This window comes from Budorcas taxicolor, chromosome 11 (genome assembly GCF_023091745.1).
Source record: "Budorcas taxicolor isolate Tak-1 chromosome 11, Takin1.1, whole genome shotgun sequence".
Taxonomy (NCBI): domain Eukaryota; kingdom Metazoa; phylum Chordata; class Mammalia; order Artiodactyla; family Bovidae; genus Budorcas; species Budorcas taxicolor.
Genome location: NC_068920.1, coordinates 39,428,564 through 39,449,703, shown reverse-complemented (window position 1 = coordinate 39,449,703; position 21,140 = coordinate 39,428,564). Strand labels below are relative to the sequence as shown.

The 21,140-nt window shown below is 43.1% G+C and overlaps 1 protein-coding gene across 1 annotated transcript in view; it reads right to left on the bottom strand.

Annotated features, from left to right (window-relative positions):
• The window catches only part of ADGRF1 (adhesion G protein-coupled receptor F1), a 31,306-nt gene extending 12,323 nt beyond the window's left edge, over positions 1-18,983 (bottom strand). The window contains exons 1-9 of the mRNA XM_052649411.1: positions 18,954-18,983; positions 17,787-17,915; positions 15,337-15,394; positions 12,169-12,318; positions 10,646-10,819; positions 6,441-6,541; positions 5,520-5,578; positions 1,978-2,129; positions 446-609 (exon numbers count right to left, since the gene is read on the bottom strand). Coding sequence (XP_052505371.1) covers positions 446-609; positions 1,978-2,129; positions 5,520-5,578; positions 6,441-6,541; positions 10,646-10,819; positions 12,169-12,318; positions 15,337-15,394; positions 17,787-17,915; positions 18,954-18,983 — 1,017 coding nt within the window. The remainder of the gene's footprint in view (positions 1-445; positions 610-1,977; positions 2,130-5,519; positions 5,579-6,440; positions 6,542-10,645; positions 10,820-12,168; positions 12,319-15,336; positions 15,395-17,786; positions 17,916-18,953) is intronic.
• Positions 18,984-21,140: the final 2,157 nt, after the last annotated feature.

Genomic DNA, 21,140 nt, shown 5'->3' with positions numbered 1-21,140 from the left:
GAGCCATTGCATTTCTCTCATTCTCTATGGTTCACCTCTGGCCAACCCAATCCCTACCCCCATTTCAAACACATGTACGTCTTCACTTGTACTAAGGTTATGGCTTCTGACTTAACACCTTCACTTAGATCTTTAATTCCCAGGGTTTCTGGATTTAGTTGCTGTTCTGCCATCTATAGTAGCTCTCCGCCGCACTGATTCACACCTCTGCAGCACCCTCCCCTGAAAACCATCCAATCTGACGGTTCTGACATTCTCAGCTGCCGCTTAGGCTCACTACTCGTGCTTACGCTCCCTGGGTTTCCCAGGGTCTGACGTCACCGACATCTGACCAATGAGACAACCTGATACATATTACCTACCCCCAGGGTTCACTGGAGACACCCACTGTGAAACTCAAACCCAGGGCAAGTCTGCAAAGTGGAAATGCCTTTTTTTGTTTTACCTCCTTCAGTTCTTCCAGCTCAGAGAGCACACACATCTCCTCGAGGATATGCCACCCAGAGGGTTGGCACCTGACCATGATGCTTCCGATATAGCCAAGGCTACAGGGAAGAGTGTACTCGTCATTCTCAGACCCAAATCCAAAGGCAATGCTGTTACACTGGGCTGGAAAACAATAGAAACAGAGAAATAGAGAAAAGAACACAAACATAGAAGAATGTCTTGACACTCTCTCTAAACGATGCTTTAGAAGTCACATTTTCAGAGCCAAACCTAGGTGAAAGTCAGGAGTAGAAGAAGTTCATTTTTGATATCCAGCTTTACCCCCATCAGTCCCTTTTCCTCTTTCCTGATGTTCTGCCCTCCCCAAGGCTGGCCCCCTTTCCCTCCAGATATGTAATCTAGGCTAACAATCTGACTTTTAGTGAACTATCAAATAGTAAGTATTCACTGAAAACAAGCCAAGGTGTGATCCCTCCCAGAAAATATTTACCCTCTTTAAGGGAATGCTAGAATACCAGATAAGCTTTAAGATACTATGGGACAAAGCAGGCATGATAAGGTTAAAAGATAGGCAGTTGCCATCTGGGGATGACATGTCCTACTCTGTTCCCCTAAAAGCTTCTCACATTGTGACCAACCGCTTAGTTCCCCTTGCACCAGGCCCTTCATAATATGTTCTTACCATGATCGTGACTGGGAGGAGGAAGAACCACAAGGGCTGTGATTTTTGTTTCTTTTCCCCACTGCTCTGTCGTAAGTGTCTAAGCTCTTTGTACACTTTGTAAATATTTGTGGAATAGATGTTGAAAGTGGCAAAAATCTTGGTAAGAGAGATGGAAATTGAATGTAAAGAATTTTTCAAGCATTTGAAGAAATGAAGTGGAGTGTGTGTGCCTGTGTATTTTCTGTGTGTGTTTGTGAAAGACCTGGAAAAAAAAAATGCATTCTTTCCTGGGTCCCTTGGATTATAATTTAGGAATGTCATCAGCCCCAGGGCTCTTTCAATATGGTCACCAGTAAACTATTGCTGAGTCATTTCCAACAGAACCTGCAGTGAATCAGTCTTGCATGACATTTGCATTCAGAATAAGAGGTCAGATCACCCATGAGCAAGAGTCTGAAATAGTCTGAAATAGTCAGCTGAAATTGAGTTTCATCCTGGCTGGAGTTGAGGGGGGAGGGAACAGCGGCTTGATAAAGTCAGTCTTAGAACAATTCTGTTTTGGGAACACTTCCAATACACAAGCTACTAATTAGGCTCCCCCAACCTACTTCCCTGGAGCTTCCCAGGTGGCTCACTGATAAAGAATCCACCTGGTGATGCAGGAGACAAAGGAGATGCAGGTTCAATCCTTGGTCTGGGAAGATCTCCTGGAGGAGGAAATGGCAGCCCATTCCATTATTTTTGCCTGGAAAATCCCATGGACAGAGGGACCTGGCGGGCTACAGTCCACAGGGTCACAGAGTCCCACATGACTGAGTGTTTGAGCCCATATACAGGTAACCTAATTGTACAGAATCCAGAATTACCTTCTCCGAACACTCTGAAAGAATCTTCTTCAAGAGCATACAGCTGGCGCAGATATGTCTTAGCTTTCTCAGCCATCTGCTCAACGCCCGACAGGAGCTCAGATGTGCTGCTGGAACCAACAACTTCATACCCAACAACGATGCTTCCATTTCTACAGTGATGATGTGGAAAGAAAAATCAGATTTATTTGTTCAGTCACTCAGAGCTTACTCTGTGGGGATGACATTAGGTCTGTAGGAATAGATCAAACAGATTTGATTTTTGCCTACATGGAGCTTACATGCTGTTAGAGAAGGCAAGGAAAATAGAAACAAATAACCATAGTCCTGGAGTGGATTGCCATTTCCTTCTCCAGCAGATCTTTCCAACCCAGGGATCAAACCTGGGTCTCCTGCATTGTAGACAGACGCTTTACTGTCTAAGCCACCCGGTGGTAATTATATATAAATATATAAATTCTAAATTTTGTTAAGCGTTGTGATAGACAAGTTCAGGGATAGAGTTACAGATATAGAAAACAAACATGGTTACCAGGGTTTAACATGGGGGCAGGGATAAATTGGAAGCCTGGAATTGACATATAGACACCACTATATATAAAATCTTTCCCAGATTTTAGGAAAAGATTGAAGGCTGGAGGAGAAGGGGACAACAGAGGATGAGATGGTTCGATGTCATCACCGACTTGATGGACATGAGTTTGAGCAAGCTTGGGGAGCTGGTGATGGACAGGGAGGCCTGGCCTGCTATAGCCCATGGGGTTGCAAAAAGTTAGACAGGACTGGGTGACTGAACTGAACTGATATATAAAATAGGTAACTGATAAGCACCTACTGTATAGCACAGGGAAGTCTACTCCATACACTGTAATCGCCTATATGGGAAAATAATCTAAAAAAGGGTGGATAAATGTATATGTATAACGAATTCACTTGGTTGTATACTTGAAACGAAGACAACATTGTAAATCAACTATATCCTATAAAAATTTCAAAACAAAGTTTCGTCATATAGGTCTTTGTAAAAGCATATTGGAACTTCGCTGGTGGTCCAGTGGTTAAGAGCACCCCCCCCCCCCACCCGCAAGGCAGGGGATGCAGTTTCCATCCCTGATCAGAGAACTAAGATCCCACGTGCTGTGGAGCAACTCAGCCCACGCGCCACAGCTTGAGAATCCGTGTGCTGCAGTGAAAGATCCGTGTCCCATGCGCTGTAACTAAGACATGACACAGCCAGGAAAAGTACCTAGAATAAGCATGGAGAGCTCTAAGATCTGGGTCTGTACAATTAGGAGAACAGCATCTCTGGAACTGAGATGGGGAAGATGGAGGGAGAAGAATGTGAAAGGTTATGATGGGAGGAGATGGAGGACCCCCATTTTGGACATGTTACATTTGACATATCTACTAGAAAATCAACTGGAGATATTAATGCTGCTGCTAAGTTGCTTCAGTCGTGTCCGACTCTGTGCGACCCCATAGACGGAAGCCCACCAGGCTCCCTTGTCCCTGGGATTCTCCAGGCAAGAACTCAGGAGTGGGTTGCCATTTCCTTCTCCAATGCATGAAAGTGAAAAGTGAAAGTGAAGTCGCTCAGTCGTATCCAACTCTTAACGACCCACCAGGCTCCTCCGTCCATGGGATTTTCCAGGCAACAGTACTGGAGTGGGATGCCATTGCCTTCTCCTGGCGATATTAATAGGTATTGGATATTTGAATTTGGGATTTAGGGGAGAGGCTGAAGTCATATAACACGTTTAGAACCCACCTGCATACAGAGGGTATTTAAAGTTATGAAAGCCAGTGAGATAATATATATTAATTTAATCCCGTGATTCAATGAGGGTTAGGCTTTACGGTTATTCTCATTTTGTAGATAAGGGAACAAAGTCCTAAAAAGAAGTTGGGTCAGGTCATTAATTATTAATTGATGGGGGACTTCCCTGATGGTCCAATGGCTAAGACTCCAGCCTCCCAATGTAGGGGGCCTGATGTTTGATCCCTGGTTGGGGAACTAGGTCCCACATACTGCAACAAAGAGTTTGCATGCCACAGCTAAAAAGATCCTGTGGGCCACAACTAGACCTGGTGTAGCCAAATAAATGAATATTTCTTAAAAGTTATTAATTGATGGATAAGAACCTCTGGCTCTCTGAAGCTCAATTTTTTTTTCTTTTCTTTTTTTTTAGATTTAAACAAAGATTATTCCAAAGGTCAAATTCTTAATCACTTCATTGAACTAACATTGAGCTACACTGAACTCACAATAAATAAACCCAAATAAGTTTATTTTAGGTTGTGATGGTCACAATGTCATTTCATTGATATGGATCTTCTATAGTGTTTAAAAAGTATTTTTCTGCCTATTATTTCATTTTATGTAATTGAGCTTCAGTCAGATGCCATAGCTATTAATAGGTCTGTTTGACAGATAAATAGAGACAGTGAGAGATTAAGATTTACTTTAGATCATATATGTAAAGAGCAAGACCAAAATAGTTGCATTTTATAGACATGTCCACTTTTACTGTGACTTTGTCTATGAATTATTGAGGACAATTTGTAAGATAGATAGATAATTTGGTGGAACATAAATTAGAAATATAAATAGAAAACCAGGACCTAGGAAAAGAAAAATGTGAATATTGAATACAAAACTGTTGACTGATTTTCAATTTTGTCTATGAATTCAATAATGACATAGTCAGAAGCAGACGTTACATGAACTATATAGACCTTGATATAAGAAAAAAGAAGCAGAGTTTTTCCTAACACTAAATTTTAAACACTATTATACCTGTGATCCTTTTTGTAAGTATATGAGAAGACTTAAAGGATAATGTTCAAAACAGTACATTTGTAACAAATGTTATTGAAAGTTTCCTATAACTCTTCTTTAACTGTGAAAAAATATAAGAAGGTAAATTCTCTGACCTCTAAGTCACTTCCTCTAACAGACTATAAATAGCTGGTAATCAATACACACATGGGTAACTAACCAAGTAGCTTTTGAATTAAAGTATAAACAAAAGGATAATTTACTAAATACCTCTCTATTTGCTGTAGACAAGGACTACTGGGCTTTGAAGTATGGTACATACATGATATCTACACAAAAAATGTAGTATTTTACCCAAGGAGCCCCTTCTGGCTCCCAGTTATACAACATCACACCCTCTCTGCTGAGGAGCAAACCCATTCCTTCACAACCCACAATCCTCATCCCCACTCCTCGCCCCTTCCTATTCATGCCTTCCTGCTTCTTTCCAAGCTCTGCCCTGCCATCTGGGTTTCTGATTCTAGTTTCTGATCCATAGTTTTGAGAATGACATTTAATATTTATGCTTGCAAAAACATTTAAGTGAGAATATAGGCCTTCTTCTTCAGACTTTTGCAAGCATCACAGACTTTTATCCAGCCTTAGTAAGAATCCTATGTCAAAGACCAGTTCTGACCTATTTTCTGTTGTGGTCACTTGGAAACAGCATGAGATATCCTACTTGGCTCCGGGGAGGCCCTTCTAAGACCACTGTGATACTTACCGAAACTGGGTGACTCGAATGGATTCAAAACCTTGGATTCCTTTGTATGCTTCCTTTAGCTTTACAAAGAGAGCAAAGGGCAATGTGTTGATCTTTGTCCCCACATAAGAAAGACATTTGAGCAAAAAAAAAAAAAAAGGATGCAGACAATAAATAAACCAACTGAAGCACTGAGCAAAGGAAAGACACGTGGCAGGAGGTAATTGTGTGTTACAGAAATACTATTAAAATGACAGCAGAGCAGCAGAGAATGGACACCCACATGCCTGTGCACACACATACAGTTTAATCTTGAGATGGCTAATAAAGAACACAGAAGCAATTGCTTCGATTAGAGGATGAATTTGGTGCCAGATAGTATAATAAATTCACCCCAAACCTATTTTTTCCTTCCGTTAAATAAGCCATTTATTTTGACAGATGCCTAAACTGAATCTACTTGTGAGGTATTTGTGCATGGCTTCAGTTAGGACCACACCTGAACCAGCAGCCTAGACAGAAGTGGTTTTATGTGACTTCAGTATGAAATCCAGAATTTTGGAGAGTAACTCTCTTTAGCCTCTAACAAGAGAGGCTTCTTCAAGGGAAAAAAAAATCCCAAATGTTAACAATTGCACTCAGATCATGAAAACTTTCTTTTGACAAATAAAAATCAGAAAATAATCAATAAGGCTTGGTTTAATATTACCTTAATGAACGAGCAAAACCAAGCACTAAAGGAATGAGAAGAGGTCAGCTGTTTAATACTCCTTGGAAGAATATGTTTAAAATATATTCCTTGTGGTCAGAGTGATTAACTGCTGTGTAAGAACTAATTGAAAAATGAATAAAGAATATGTGTTAAATAAACTTGTTGAATTAGAAACATCTGAACTTATGTTTAACCAACAAATTCTTATGTAATAAGAGGAAAATGCTTACCTGCATTTCAATTCCAGTGGTATATTTGGCGTACATAGCAGAAGATGAATCCAAAAGGTCTTCTGTAAATTTTTCATTAATTTTGAAAGTACCCCAAACCTCTATGGAAAATAAATTTACAGAGATAAAAATTACTCACTTGATATAGCATAAAATTACAAAAGTCTAATTCAGCCCATCTATTTGACAGTGGTACTTCAATTCTTTTATTTTTATTTTTTGGCCAATTTCTTTTTATGATGAATGTTCCCCTAAAGTAAGTAATACAGGAAGAAAAATAATTCTCTTTTGTGGTTTTGGAACATAATGGGAAATTGCAGTAATCAAGACTACCTTTTGTTGTTGTTCAGTGGCTAAGTCATGGCTGACTCTTTGATATTCCAAGGACTGCAGCACTTCAGACTTCCTTGGCCTTCACTGTCTCCTGGAACTTGCTCAGATTCGTGTTCAGTGAGTCAATGATGCTATATATCCATCTCATCCTTTGCTGCTCCTTCTCCTTTTGCCTTCAGTCTTTCTCAGCATCAGGGACTTTTCCAATGAGACAGCTCATTGCATCAGGTGGCCAGAGTATTACAGCTTCAGCTTCAGCATCAGTCCTTCCAATGAAAGTTCAAGGCTGATTCCTTAGGCTTGATTAGTTTGAACTCCTTGCAGTCCAAAGGACTCGCAAGAGTTTCCTCCAGCAACACAATTTGAAAGCTTCAATTCTTTGGCACTCAGCCTTCTTCATGGTCCAATTCACACATCTGTACATGACAACTAGAAAAAATCCTAACTCTGACTCTATGGGCCTTTGTCAGCAAAGAGATGTCTCTAGTTTTTAACACACTGTCTAGGTTTGTCATAGCTTTCCTTCCAAGGAGCAAGCATCTTTTAATATCATGGCTGCAGTCACCATCCACAGTGATTTTGGAGCCAAGAAAATAAAGTCTCTCATTGTTTCCGCTTTTTCCCTTTCTATTTGCCATAAAGTGATGGGATCAGATGCCATGATCTTAGTTTTTTGAATGCTGAGTTTCAAGCTAGCTTTTCCACTCTCCTCTTTCACCTTTATCAAAAGACTCTTTAGTTCCTCTTCACTTTCTGCCATAAAAGGGGCATCATCTACATATCTGAGGTTGTTGATATTTCTCCTGGAAATCTTGATTCCAACTGGTGATTCATCCAGCCTTGCATTTCATGCGATAAACTCTGAATAAAAGTTAAATAAGCATGGTGACAATATACAGCCTTGACATACTCCTTTCCCAATTTTGAACCAGCTCACTGTTCCATGTCCTGTTCTAACTGTTGATTCTTGACCTGCATGCAGGTTTCTCAGGAGACAGGTAAGGTGATCGAGTATTCCCATCCCTTTAAGAGTTTTCCACCGTGTACTGTGATCCACACAGTCAAAGGGTTTAGTGTAGTCAATGAAGTAGACGCTTTTCTGAAATTCCCTTGCTTTTTCTATGATCTAACAGATGTTGGCAATTTGATCTCTGGTTCCTTTGCCTTTTTAAAATCCAGCTTGTACAGCTGGAAGCTCTCCATTCACATACTGCTGAAATGTAGATTGAAGGATTTTGAGCATTACTTTGCTAGCAAGTGAACTGAGCGCAATTGTATGGTAGAGTAGTTTGAGCATTCTTTGGCATTGCCTTTCTTTGGGATTGGAATGAAAACTGACCTTTTCCAGTCCTCCAATCACTGCTAAAATTTCCAAATTTGCTGGCATATAGAGTGTAGCACTTTAACAGCATCATCTTTTAAGATTTGAAATAGCTCAGCTGGAATTCTATCATCTCCACTAGCTTTGTTCATAGTGGTGGTACTTACATCCCACTTGACTTCACACTCCAGGATGTCTGGCTCTAGGTGAGTGACCACACCATTGTGGTTATCTGGGTCATTAAGACCTTTTTGGTATAGTTCTTCTCTGTATCCTTGCCACCTCTGCTTCTGTTAGGTCCATAGTGTTTCTGTCCTTTATTGTATCCGTCTTTGCATGAAATGTTCCCTTGGTATCTCTGATTTTCTTGAAGAGATCCCAAGTCTCTCCCATTCTGTTGTTTCCCTCTGTTTCTTTGCATTTTTCACTTAAGAAGGCTTTCTTATCTCTCCTTGCCCTTCCTTGGAACTCTGCTTCAGATGGGTATATTTTTCCCTTCCTCCTTTACTGGAGTGATATGGCTCATGACTTCATTGAGCTTTGCAGTGGTAAATCTGATGAAGGGGATGACCTTATAAGCAGGTAAGCAAGTAAGCACTCATATGTGGTTACAAACAACAGTCACTAGCAATGAACTATATGTCAATTTAGGCACTGAGCTTAAACATTGTCCCTATTTAAAAAAAACACTTAAAAAAAATCATTATTTGCTAATTCCAACTTAACCCTTGCTTACCTATCACTGGTGCCTTTCTGCTCTGGGACAGGCTATTCCCTACCTCTGGATGGACAAATCCTGTGTCTTTCATTCAGGACTTGGTTAAATGCACCTCTTTTGCAAGGCCTTCACTAGGTCCCATATGAAAAGAGTCTTTCCCTCCTTTAAATTCCTACAGTACTTTATCCATACCTCCTTTCTAGCCTTTTCACCTACACATCTATCTGTGAACACACCTCATGTATATATGTTCCTACTCTATTTGGGAAAGACCCTTGTGAATGTAATCCCTTTCTGATTCATACTTGTATTCCTCCAAAGATGGATAAGAAATGGACCACTTTTCAAAGAGTAGGATTCCATCAAAATCTATCAAAAAGATGACATTGTCTTTTTACCTGTGTTAACAATCTGGCCTCCCCAAGCAGCTTGCTAATTCATCAACAGCAAGAGAAATGCCAGAATTTGCTCCAGATCTGGGTATAAACATGGTGCTTAATAATTACATGTTATTTGGGGAGAAAAGGATTGGCCATTTGGGATTAGCAGATGCAAAGTATTATATATAGGATAGATAATCAATAAGTCCTACTGTATAGCACAGGGAACTATATCCAATATCCTTTGATAAATCATAATGCAAAAGAATATCAAAAGAATACATGTATATATACATACATATACATATGTATATGGACTTCACAGGTGGTGCTAGTGGCGAAGAACACTCCTGCCAGTGCAGGAGACATAGGAAACATGGGTTCACTCTTTGGGTTGGGAAGATTCCCTAGAGGAGGGCATAGCAACCCACTCCAGTATTCTTGCCTGGAGAATGCCATGGACAGAGGAGCCTGGCGGGCTATAGTCCATTGGGCTGCAAAGAGTCAAACACAACTGAAGCAACTTGGCATGCACAGATGCATAAGTGTGTGCGTGTGTGTGTGTGTGTGTGTGTGTGTGTGTGTGTGTCTGAATCTCTTTGCTGTATAGCAGAAATTAAACACAACATTGTAAATCAACTGTATTTCAATACAATTTTAAAAATAAAAAAGTAAATAAATAAGCATCACCTTAACCTCAATTGCTGTGGTCCTGAGAAAGGGACTGAGGGATACCGAGAGAAGATGGGCTATTCAGCTTCTCCTTTACTCTTTGCTCCACTTTACCAAACTCTGGAGCTTCAGGATAACTGGACTAGTCACTGGGGACATTTCCTAAGTCATTTGGTCTGTTGAGGGCCCACATCATCCGGCTCACCTTACCATACACTGAACATCAACCTAAGCTGGCAATAGCTCCCTCAGCATCCACTGGTCTCCTAAGCCAGACTTCCAACTTCCGTTTAGTTTTGGCAGGTCATTCAGTACATGTATTTGTTGGCAATTTAGAGCATTTCTTTCACTATAATTACTAGATAACCCTCCCTGTTTCACCCCTCTGAATTTTTATTTTCTGGAAATTGATGTTGGCCCGAGAAGTGGAAAGAAAACATTATTTACTCAGGCTGTTGCCTGGTTTGGATTCCAAGGAATCTCCCTAAATTTCAGAAGAATCATAGAATTGTTGAGGTGAACTAGAAGTAACTCCAGGATAAACTGGCACCCAAACACCAACTTACATATCTGAATTTTCTGCACTTCCAAATTTCTCAGTGTGTCCAGCCAAGCCTAACATGGTATGTCATCTCTGCCTTTCCATCTCCCTGTAAACACTAGCTCTCCTCTGGAAGGCAAAAGAAACATCAGGGCGCAGAGCTAAGAGTCCTTTTTCTCTCTGTCATGTGTGGAGGTGGGAGGCACCCTGGCTCCCCTCTGGGTATCCGTAGGTGCTTACTCGTTCTCTCACAGAAATATACGCTCTGGGTGAGGTTGCTGGAATGACAGTCACAGCTCTGGAGTGATCCTGCCTTGAGAAGGGAGCAATTCTGGGGATCGAGGCACTGGGGAGGAAACCAGGAGTAGCTGTCTTCACAGGCACAGCGCAGGACCCCGTTCTGGTAGCCACAGTCTGCAGGAAAAACAGAGCTTGGTCTTACCAGGCCTTTTTCATAAACTGGCTCTAGCTGAGTTCTCATCCTTGGCTTTGACACAGAATCTGAATCAAAAGCTAGAGGTATCTCTCTCCAAAAGCTAGAAGAATGAAACCAAAATGGAAACAAGCATATTTAAAGTTAAGGAAACATCCTGCTCAATAGATACTAAGGTTGGATCAAAAATCCAGCAAACAACAATCAAATATCTTGGAAAGTGAAAGTGTTAGCCTCTCAATGCTATCTGACTCTTCTCGACCCCATAGACTGTAGCCTGCAGGTTCCTCTGTCCATGGAATTCTCCAGGCAAGAGTACTAGAGTGAGTAGCTGTTCCCTTCCCCAGGGGATCTTCTCAACCCAGGGATCAAACCCAGGTCTCCCACATTTCAGACAGATTCTTTACCATTTGAGCCACTAGCATCCAAAAGAAGGATGTATGTTCCATTGATACTCTTTGAATGCAGAAAGAAGCAGAAGAAGGCTTGTCAACCTGAGAGTTATTTGAAGGATTCTAGAAGGTATTTGTCCACTGTCTTATTGGAGGCTCTCATCAGCCTAGCATCAGTCCCCCAAAGTCCCTGTTAGCCTTATGGCAAAGACAGAGAGACCTTTCTGTTGAAAGTCATAAGGAAAAATTCTATTAACCAATCCTGTATGTTTGTATTTGACCTAAATTCCCAGCAACAATCTTTCTTTTTTAACAGACCGAAAAAAAAAAAAAAAAAAAAACCAACAACCTGGGGCAAAGTTACCAGACACTGTTGTGAAATTACACACAACTGTGCCCAGTAAGTGGCTCTCTTACTTGATCGTGCATCAGAATCTTCTGGGAGGGGTCTCATTCCAAAGTTTATGAGGCAATGTCTGGGATTTGCATTTTTTTGCATTCCCTGTTGCTGCTGCTGCTACCGCCAGTCTGGATACCACACCCTGAGAGCTCTTGTTTTAGATAAATTTCTTAATTTCTCCTAACCCCCCTGTGGTGGTTGTTAATGAGGCTTCCCAGGTGGCTCAGTGGTAAAGAATCCTCCTGCCAAGCAGGAGATGCGAGTTCCATCCCTGGGCTGGAAAGATCCCCTGGAGAAGGAAATGGCAACCCACTCCAGTATTCGTGCCTGGAGAATTCCATGGACAGAGGAGCCTGGCAGGCTACATCCACGGGGTCACAAAGAGTTGGACACAACTTAGCAACTAAACGACAGCAACAACATTCTTTTCAGCCATAGTTATTGTGGGAGTGATGGATTCCACAGGATAGCCTAAGCTCTACCCGACTCAGGCATCATATTCCCCATTTCTACTCCCAGTCAACAGAGATGGACTTACACGTGGTGGCCTTTGCTCTGATTATATTCACTGGCTCAGGTAAGAAAAATAAGGGAGGCGCCCACGACTTCAGAAACTCCTTCAGCTCTCTTTTCTTCTTGGAATTTCCATAGTGCACCTGAAGCAGCAGCTCGTATTCCTGGATTGAGCCTAGAAAGAAGAGAGACAGTCAGAGGCATCCTTTCTTGGGCTGGGAGGGAGATACTGCCGAGCAAGTGAGGCAGAAGGGAGGTCAGGTTCAGCGTGGGGCTCATGGACGCTGCTTGGTATTCACTTCCGCTCATCCAGTCATGGACTGAAAATAAGCCGCCCACACAGGCCCAAGACCCATCTCTTCTCTGACTTCTGCCAGACTAGCTGCTCCGTGCTCTCCAATCCAGCTCAGCTCCGACATCCTGATTCTCCCTGCTTCTCAGGTCACATCCAGAGTCAAGCTTCAGGGTCAAGACTGAAGGAAAAAGAGGTGAGGAAGTCTTAATCACTCTCCCCTCTTGCTCCCTCAGTTCTGGTCTTCTGAAAGCATCTCTGATACTAAACCCCCAGTTCGGACCTCTCTGGTGGTCCAGTGATTAAGACTTTGCTTTCCAGTGCAGGAGGTGTGGTTTCAATCCCTGGTCAGGGAGCTGAGAACCCACATGACTTCAGGCCAGAAAACCAAAAAAAAAAAAAGAAGCACTAATATGTATACCTATGGCTGATTCATGTTGATGTTTCACAGAAACCAACACAATTCTGTAAAGTAGTTATCCTTCAATTAATAAAAATAAATTTGAAATTAAATTAAAAAGTAATATTGCAAATTCAATAAAGACTTTAAAAATGATCCTGCCAAAAAAATCTTTTAAAAATAAATAAATAAATAAAACCCCCAGTCCCCTCTTTCCTCTCCAAAGAGCCTTCCCCTCTCATGCACAAATGTTCCACTAGTTAGCTGAGTTTGATACTGAGATGAAATGCAAAAGTAAAAACCAAAGCAAACCTTACTTGAACCTTAACACACTCTCACCTCCACCTTATCGTTTCTGAGCAGCACTTCTCGTTTCCTTAAGGAGAGGCCATTAGGTGCTTTGGGCTGGGAGAGAAGAGGAACCCCACCCAGAATTTACTTGGACACATTCACATGAAATTTGGTATCAAATTCCATGGGGGTCTTAATATCCTCCCAAGGTCCTCTGTGGACCCCAGACTGAGAATGTCAAGGACTTCAGCGACAAAGAGGCAAAAGGTGAATATCTTTTCCCCCCGAGTCTCCTTTCATTGCCATTGACGAAGAAACCTCTAAGAATCCCGTAGATTTCTCAGGACACCACCGTGCTTTCTACGGGCACAGATGAGATGGGGAGGGCACCTATGAAACTGTCTTATTTCTTAGGGGTCCTGGGGAGTTGGAAGATTTATAGTGAAGAAAAGCAGCTGAATCAATCCCTAGGTGAGGAGGGCATGACAACCCACTCCAGTATTCTTGCCTGGAGAATCCCATGGGCAGAGGGGCCTGGTGGGCTATGGTCCATAGTATGGGAAAGAGTGGGACATGACTGAAGTGACTGAACACACACACAGGACAATCCCTAGGCTTCTTGGAAGGAAATCCAGAAGTTGCAGCCTGTCCCGGGACATGAACAGGAGACTCCTGTCTGTCATGGTTGCCACCTACTCACCTCTCCCCTGCCTCCTTCAGGCCGGAAACTCTATCCCAGCCTTGGGAATTACCCCTGGTGATAAGGGCTAAGGAGATATCCACTGCCATGGCTCAGACAGGTAAGAGGTGGGGAACTGGGGAAAGGCTGACCCTGGTCACACTGTCAGGGGTTAATGTTTCTTGTTCTGGAACCAGACTGACTGGGGTTGAATCAAGCCTCCACCCGCCCCCGCCCCTCCCTGGGCTCTGTCAGTTTCACACTCTGTAAAATAGAGATGGTGATTGAACCTAGCTGGTAGGCTCCATGGAGGAATTTAATTCATCTAACACACCTAACATAGTACCTGGCATTTGTAGCAGTTCAATGAGTCCTTGTGCATTTTCCATTTTGTGGCATTCCAAATTGAAATTCTGATTTCATTTTCCCAAAGAACTGTGGCCTTGCTACAACGTGGGAAGGTCTATGGTCCTGTGTGAGAAGGAAATGGCAACCCACTCCAGTATTCTGCCTGGAGAATCCCACGGACGGAGGAGCATGATAGGCTACAGTCCATGGGGCTGCAAAGATTCGGACATGACTCAGCGACTTCACTTTATGGCCCTGTGAGTATATTGTCAGATGGCAAATTTACTATCATCATTCAGTCGCTAAATTGTGTCCGACTGTTGCGACCCCATGGACTGTAGCCTGCCAGGCTCTTCTGTCCATGGGATTCTCCAGGCAAGAATACGGGAGTGGGTTGCCATTTCTTTCTCCAAGGGATCTTACCAACCCAGGAATCAAACCCGGGTCTCCTGCACTGCAGGCAGATTCTTTACTGACTGAGCTACGAGGGAGGCCCAGATGGATTGGGGAGGAAGATTCACTGAACGGGAGGCCCAGATGGATTGGGGAGGAAGATTCACTGCACCGTAACAAAGCTTTAGTGGTCTGACCCAGGAATCTAACAACCATCGGTGTGTATTGTTTCCATGGGGAAATATACTCAATGCTTGAGACATCACACTTACAAATCAAATTTCAGACCACAACTGATTTCTAGACTGAAGTCTGTGCCTTTAATTACATTGTTGGGATCAAGATGAGGAAGGAAATGAAGAATATGGGCAGCTACTGGCTGGGCACAGGATAGGATACTATGCCTCTATTATATTATTTCATCCTCACAAGGAATTAATATTATTATCATTCTACAGATTTGAGGTATGTAACGACATGCCCAAGATCATACAACCCATCAGAAGCACTCCTAGGACTTAAACCCTGCTCTCCAGGCTCCAGTGACTCAGAGGGTAAAGAATCTGCCTGCAGTGCAGGAAGCCTGGGTTTGATCCCTGGGTCAGGAAGAACCCCTGGAGAAGGGAATGGCTACCCACTCCAGTATTCTTGCCTGCAGAATTCCATGGACAGAGGAGCCTGGCAGGCTACAGTCCTTGGGTCTAAAAGAGTCAGACATGATTGAGTGACTAACACCTTTACTTTCACTCCTGGCTCCAGTGTATGCCTCCAGTGTATGTAAGAGTCTTACCTAGAGGCTTTTGCTTATTCACATTGAGTTCTCGTTTTGTTGTGATGCCTTCATCCCTCTGTTAAAAAGAAAAAGAATTACAACAAGGGTTTGTCATGTTGTATTTCATAAAGCCTTGTTGGATTTCCCAGATGAATTAAAATTATGTATCTAAAACCTAGTGAGATGGTGAGTGGGTGCAAGACAAGACATGGCTGAGACCTCTTTTGAGCACAGATCTGAAGGAGGTGGGAAAGTGAGGATCTCCGAGAAAGAACTTTCCAAGAGGAGGGAACAGCACATGCAAAGGCCACGGGATAAGAACATGCCTGGCACGTGAAGGCCAGAGTAGCTATGTGGTGTGGGGGAGGGGCAGGAAATGAGGTCAGAGAGTATCTCTGGGGAGGCAGGTCCTGTAGATCTTTCTGGGCTGTGGCAAGGGCTGTGCAGGACAGGGAACTATACTCGATGTCTTATAATCATCTATAATGGAAAAGAGTCTGAACAAGAATACATATGTGTATATATTGGGCTTTCCTGGTGCCTCAGTGGTAAAGAATCTGCCTGCAATGCAAGAGACATGGGTTCAATCCCTGGATTGGGAAGAACTCTTGCAGAAGGAAATGGCAACCCACTCCAGTATTCTTGCCTGGGAAATCCCATAGACAGAGGAGCCTGATGGGCTACAGTCTATTGGGTTGCAAAAGAGTTGGAGATGACTTAGCAACTGAACAACTCAATCACTTTGCTGTATACCTGAATCTAACACAACGTTATTGACATTTCTCCCGGCAATCTTGATTCCAGCTTGTGTTTCTTCCAGTCCAGCGTTTCTCATGATGTACTCTGCATATAAGTTAAATAAGCAGGGTGACAATATACAGCCTTGATGTACTTCTTTTCCTATTTGGAACCAGTCTGTTGTTCCAGGTCCAGTTCTAACTGTTGCTTCCTGACCTGCATACAGATTTCTCAAGAGGCAGGTCAGGTGGTCTGGTATTCCCATCTCTTTCAGAATTTTCCACAGTTTATTGTGATCCACACAGTCAAAGGCTTTGGCATAGTCAATAAAGATGACACCACCCTTATGGCAGAAAGTGAAGAGGAACTAAAAAGCCTCTTGATGAAAGTGAAAGAGGAGAGTGAAAAAGTCAGCTTAAAGCTCAACATTCAGAAAATGAAGATCATGGCATCTGGTCCCATCACTTCATGGCAAATAGATGGGGAAACAGTGGAAACAGTGTCACACTTTATTTTTTGGGGCTCCAGAATCACTGCAGATGGTGACTGCAGCTATGAAATCAAAAGACGCTTACTCCTTGGAAGAAAGGTTATGACCAACCTAGATAGCATATTCAAAAGCAGAGACATTACTTTGCCAACTAAGGTCTGTCTAGTCAAGGCTATGGTTTTTCCTGTGGTCATGTATGGATGTGAGAGTTGGACTGTGAAGAAGGCTGAGCACCGAAGAATTGATACTTTTGAACTGTGGTGTTGGAGAAGACTCTTGAGAGTCCCTTGGACTGCAAGGAGATCCAACCAGTCCATTCTGAAGGAGATCAGCCCTGGGATTTCTTTTTGGAAGGAATGATGCTAAAGCTGAAACTCCAGTACTTGGCCACCTCATGCGAAGAGTTGACTCATTGGAAAAGACTCTGATGCTGGGAGGGATTGGGGGCAGGAGGAGAAGGGGACGACAGAGGATGAGATGGCTGGATGGCATCACTGACTTGATGGACGTGAGTCTGAGTGAACTCCAGGAGTTGGTGATGGACAGGGAGGCCTGGCGTGCTGTGATTCATGGGATCGCAGAGTTGGACATGACTGAGCGACTGAAATGAACTGAACTGAACACAACGTTGTAAATTAACTATGTTAGCTAAACTAAAATACGTAAATTATTACTTCAATTAAAAAAAATGGGAACTTCCTGGTAGTCCAGCAGTTACAAAGCCATCTTCTAACGTGGGGAACACAGGTTCCATCCCTGCTTAGAGTTAAGATCCCGCCTGCAGCACAGCAGCTAAGCCTGTGAGCTGGCAATTAAAACCTGACATGGCCAAATAAGTTAATTTTAAAAATAGACAACTTTTTATTTTTAAAATGACTATTGGAAAAAAAAAAGAAAGTGAGAATAGGTATGGAAGAGTCCAAGGATTGCTAATGTCGATTAAGGTGGATTTATATGCTTTTTCTCCAACAAAGAGGTCATAGGAGGGGATATGCTGAGTTAGATGTGATCTCCAGGATGGCTTTGTCCAAGATGCTGGTTTTGCTTTCAAATTATCTAAGCTCCAGGAGATAAAATGACTTGTCTAAGGCCACACAACTAAGGCAGGTAATGCTGAGACAAGAACCCAGCACTTCTGAGTCCAAGTCTACGAAATTATGTCATTTCAGTTGCCTAGAGAGTGATGGGAGCTCCAAGTGGCAGAAAGACAGAGAGAAAAACAGGACATACACCAACTCACCTCTAGGAAGCCACCTCGGCCCTCGGTGATTGTGAGGAAGGAGAAGAGCCAGAGAGAAGGAAATTTCATCTTCTGCTGGCCCCTCCTGGTCCTGGACAGGACACAAATGGCTGGAGTCACAGTCTGTGACTAGACGTGTGTGCCATGCAAGGATGAGACATGAAGACAAGTCATTCAAACCAAAATTTTAAAATGCATTGTTGGGGGTGGGAGTGGGGAGGGGAGAGTACTTCCCTGGTTGTCCAGTAGCTAAGATTCCAAGCTCCCAATGCAGGGGGCCCAGGTTGGGTCCCTGGTCAGGGAACTAGATCCCATATGCCACAGCTCAAAGATCCTGCATGCCACAGCTAAGACCTGGTGCAGCCAAGTAAAATAAAATGCCCAGGGGGGAAAACCGAAGTGGGTTCATCAGACGCTCTGAGGGTTTGGTTACTTTTTTCACCAGAGACACCATCTCTTCTACTCTCACTATAGAACTAGTGAATTTTTCTCTTTACATACTTACTAGAAAATTTCTCTGGGGTTTCTTCTAAGTGATCATATATGACTCAACACAGGGCTTCCCTGTTGGCTCAGATGGTGAAGAATATGACTACAATTTGGGAAACTGGGTTTGATCCCTGGGTAGAGAAGATCCCCTGGAGAAGAGAATGGCTACCCACTCCAGTATTCTTGCATCGAGAATTCCATGGACAGAGGAGCCTGGCAGGCTATATAGTCCATGTGTTTGGACACCCATGTGTGACTAACACTTTTACATGACTCAACACAGGCTATTTTAAAATCTTGACTTGCTTCACTTTGCAACTGAGTGCATTTAACATCCAGCCTTTTATATTTCACTGAGGTTTTCTTTTCATCTCAGTAAAGACAAACACTCAAATAACCAAGGACCCTAGAAACACTAACATTAAGATAGAATCAGAGTATTTTAGAATTTAAATAGTCATGAAGCAATCAAATTTCCTTCTTCCTTCTAGTTCATGCGGCTAGCAACAAATTGTCCTCCAGTTCATGGTTATCTCAGAATAATTTAGACACAACTCAGCCCACAGTCATGGCCATAAAATGCCCTTTACAGCTCCACGGGAAAAGATGAAGAGCTATGAGTCCCCAGCATTGGAATCAGTGCCTAGAGTCAGCAGGACAGATCAGCCCAGCACTTACCTTCCTCTCTGGGTGCCCTTTAAACTTCATGCACGCTTTGCCATCCCAACAGCATTGCCCTGTGCTTTGCTCTCTGATCTACATGAAAATAGAACAGTTGGGAGGGATGGAAGAGGAGGTTGGAGTTAGCAGATGTAAGCTTTTATATAGATAATGGATAAACTACAAAGTGGAGAAGGCAATGGCAGCCCACTCCAGTACTCTTGCCTGGAGAATCCCATGGGCGGAGGAGCCTGGTGGGCTGCAGTCCAAGGGGTCACTAAGAGTCCGATATGACTGAGCGACTTCACTTTCACTTTTCACTTCATGCATTGGAGAAGGAAATGGCAACCCACTTCAGTGTTCTTGCTTGGAGAATCCCAGGGACGGGGGCCTGGTGGGCTGCTGTCTGTGAGGTTGCACAGAGTTGGACACGACTGAAGTGACTTAGCAAACTACAAAGTCTTACCGTATAGCACAGGGCTGTGCTGTATGTGCTTGGTCACTTAGTCGTGTCCAGCTCTGTGACCCCGTGGACTGTAGCCCACCAGACTCCTCTGTCCACAGGGATTCTCCAGGCAAGAATACTGGAGTGGGTTGCCATGCCCTCCTCCAGGGGAATCGTCCCAACCCAGGGATCAAGCCCAGATCTCTTGCATTGCAGGCAGGTTCTTTAACCATCTGAGCTACCAGGGAAGTCCAAGAGTACTGGAGTGGGTAGCCTATCTCTTCTCCAGGGGATCTTTCCCACCCATGAATTAAACCGGAGTCTCCTGCATTGCATAGCACAGAGAGCTATATTCAATATCCTGTGACAAAGCATAATTGAAAAGAATATTAGAAATAATGTATATATGAGTATAATGCCCAAATCACTTTCTTTTCAGGAGAAATTAATACAACATTATAAATCAGCTATATTTCAGTTAAAAAAATTACAATTAAGGGACTTCCTTGGCTTCCCAGTGACCAAGACTTCACACTCCCAACAGAGGGGGCCCAGGGCTGGATCCCTGGTCAAGGAACTAAGATCCCGCATGTTACTACTAAAGATCCTGCATGCCACATTGAAAATCAAAGATTTGAATTCTGCAACTAACACCCAATGCAGCCAAATAAATAAATAAATATTTCTTAAAATATTGATTAAATAAAGAAAAAAGACATTAAAGACAGTGCAACTACTGCCACTAATATGGCCTATATGTTAGTAGAGGGTCTTTCTAGGGCTTTCTAGGGCAGCATGAAAAGTAAGCCATGGGACACACACCCCTTTTGTATTTACCTGCTTCCCTTAGTGAATGGTGCTCACATGCCCCCATCCCCTGCCTGGCAAGACTCCCCCTAAATAGACTGCTTTAACTTTCTTTGGGCAGCAGTCCGGGCTCTGGATCATTCTCTTCATCTTGCTTCCCATCCCCCACTGGCGGGTGGAGCATGGGCTTTCTGTCTCCTTGGACTTGCTAGAAATGGTAAACTGGAACTTTTATCAGGGTTTCAGACCAGGGATTCCCAGTCACTGGTCCAGAGGCCAATCATGAATAGCCAGACTATGAAAAGGAGAGGGAGGCATTGAGAAGGAGAAAAGGAAACACTTCAGGGCCAATTTGAAAATACAGGCACCCCCATTCCGCCATAAACCTACTAAATCTTTTGCAGACCAGGCTCTGCCATGTGTGTTGTTAAAGCTTCCCAAGTGAGGCTGACCCCCAGACAGATCTGAGAGCTGTTATTCTAAACTGCTTCTAGGAGAAGAAAAAAAGGTTCTGCTCCAAAGCTAATTGGAAAGACTGAAGCTGAAGCTGTTGCAAAGAGTGGACTCGCTGGAAAAGATCCTGATGCTGGGAAAGATTGAGGGCAGGAGGAGAAGAGGGTGACAGAGGATGAGATGGTTGGATGGCATCACCGACTCGATGGACAAGAGTTTGAGCAAACTCTGGAAGATATTGAAGGATGGGTAAGCCCGGCCTGCTGCAGTCCATGGGGTCTCAAGAGTTAGATACAGCTGAGCAACTGAACAACCACAATTTAAGCTAATACTGTGATCTGAATTCTCCTTTTGGAGTTTGAGACCAAAGTTTCAACTTACCAGAATGTTTTCTTTGCTTCCTTGGTACACTCAGCTTCCTCTGGGGTAAGGTCGGAAGACTTACAGATAAACAGGGAATAATTTTTTAGTGTTAGGTATGGGCCACACATGGAGAAGGC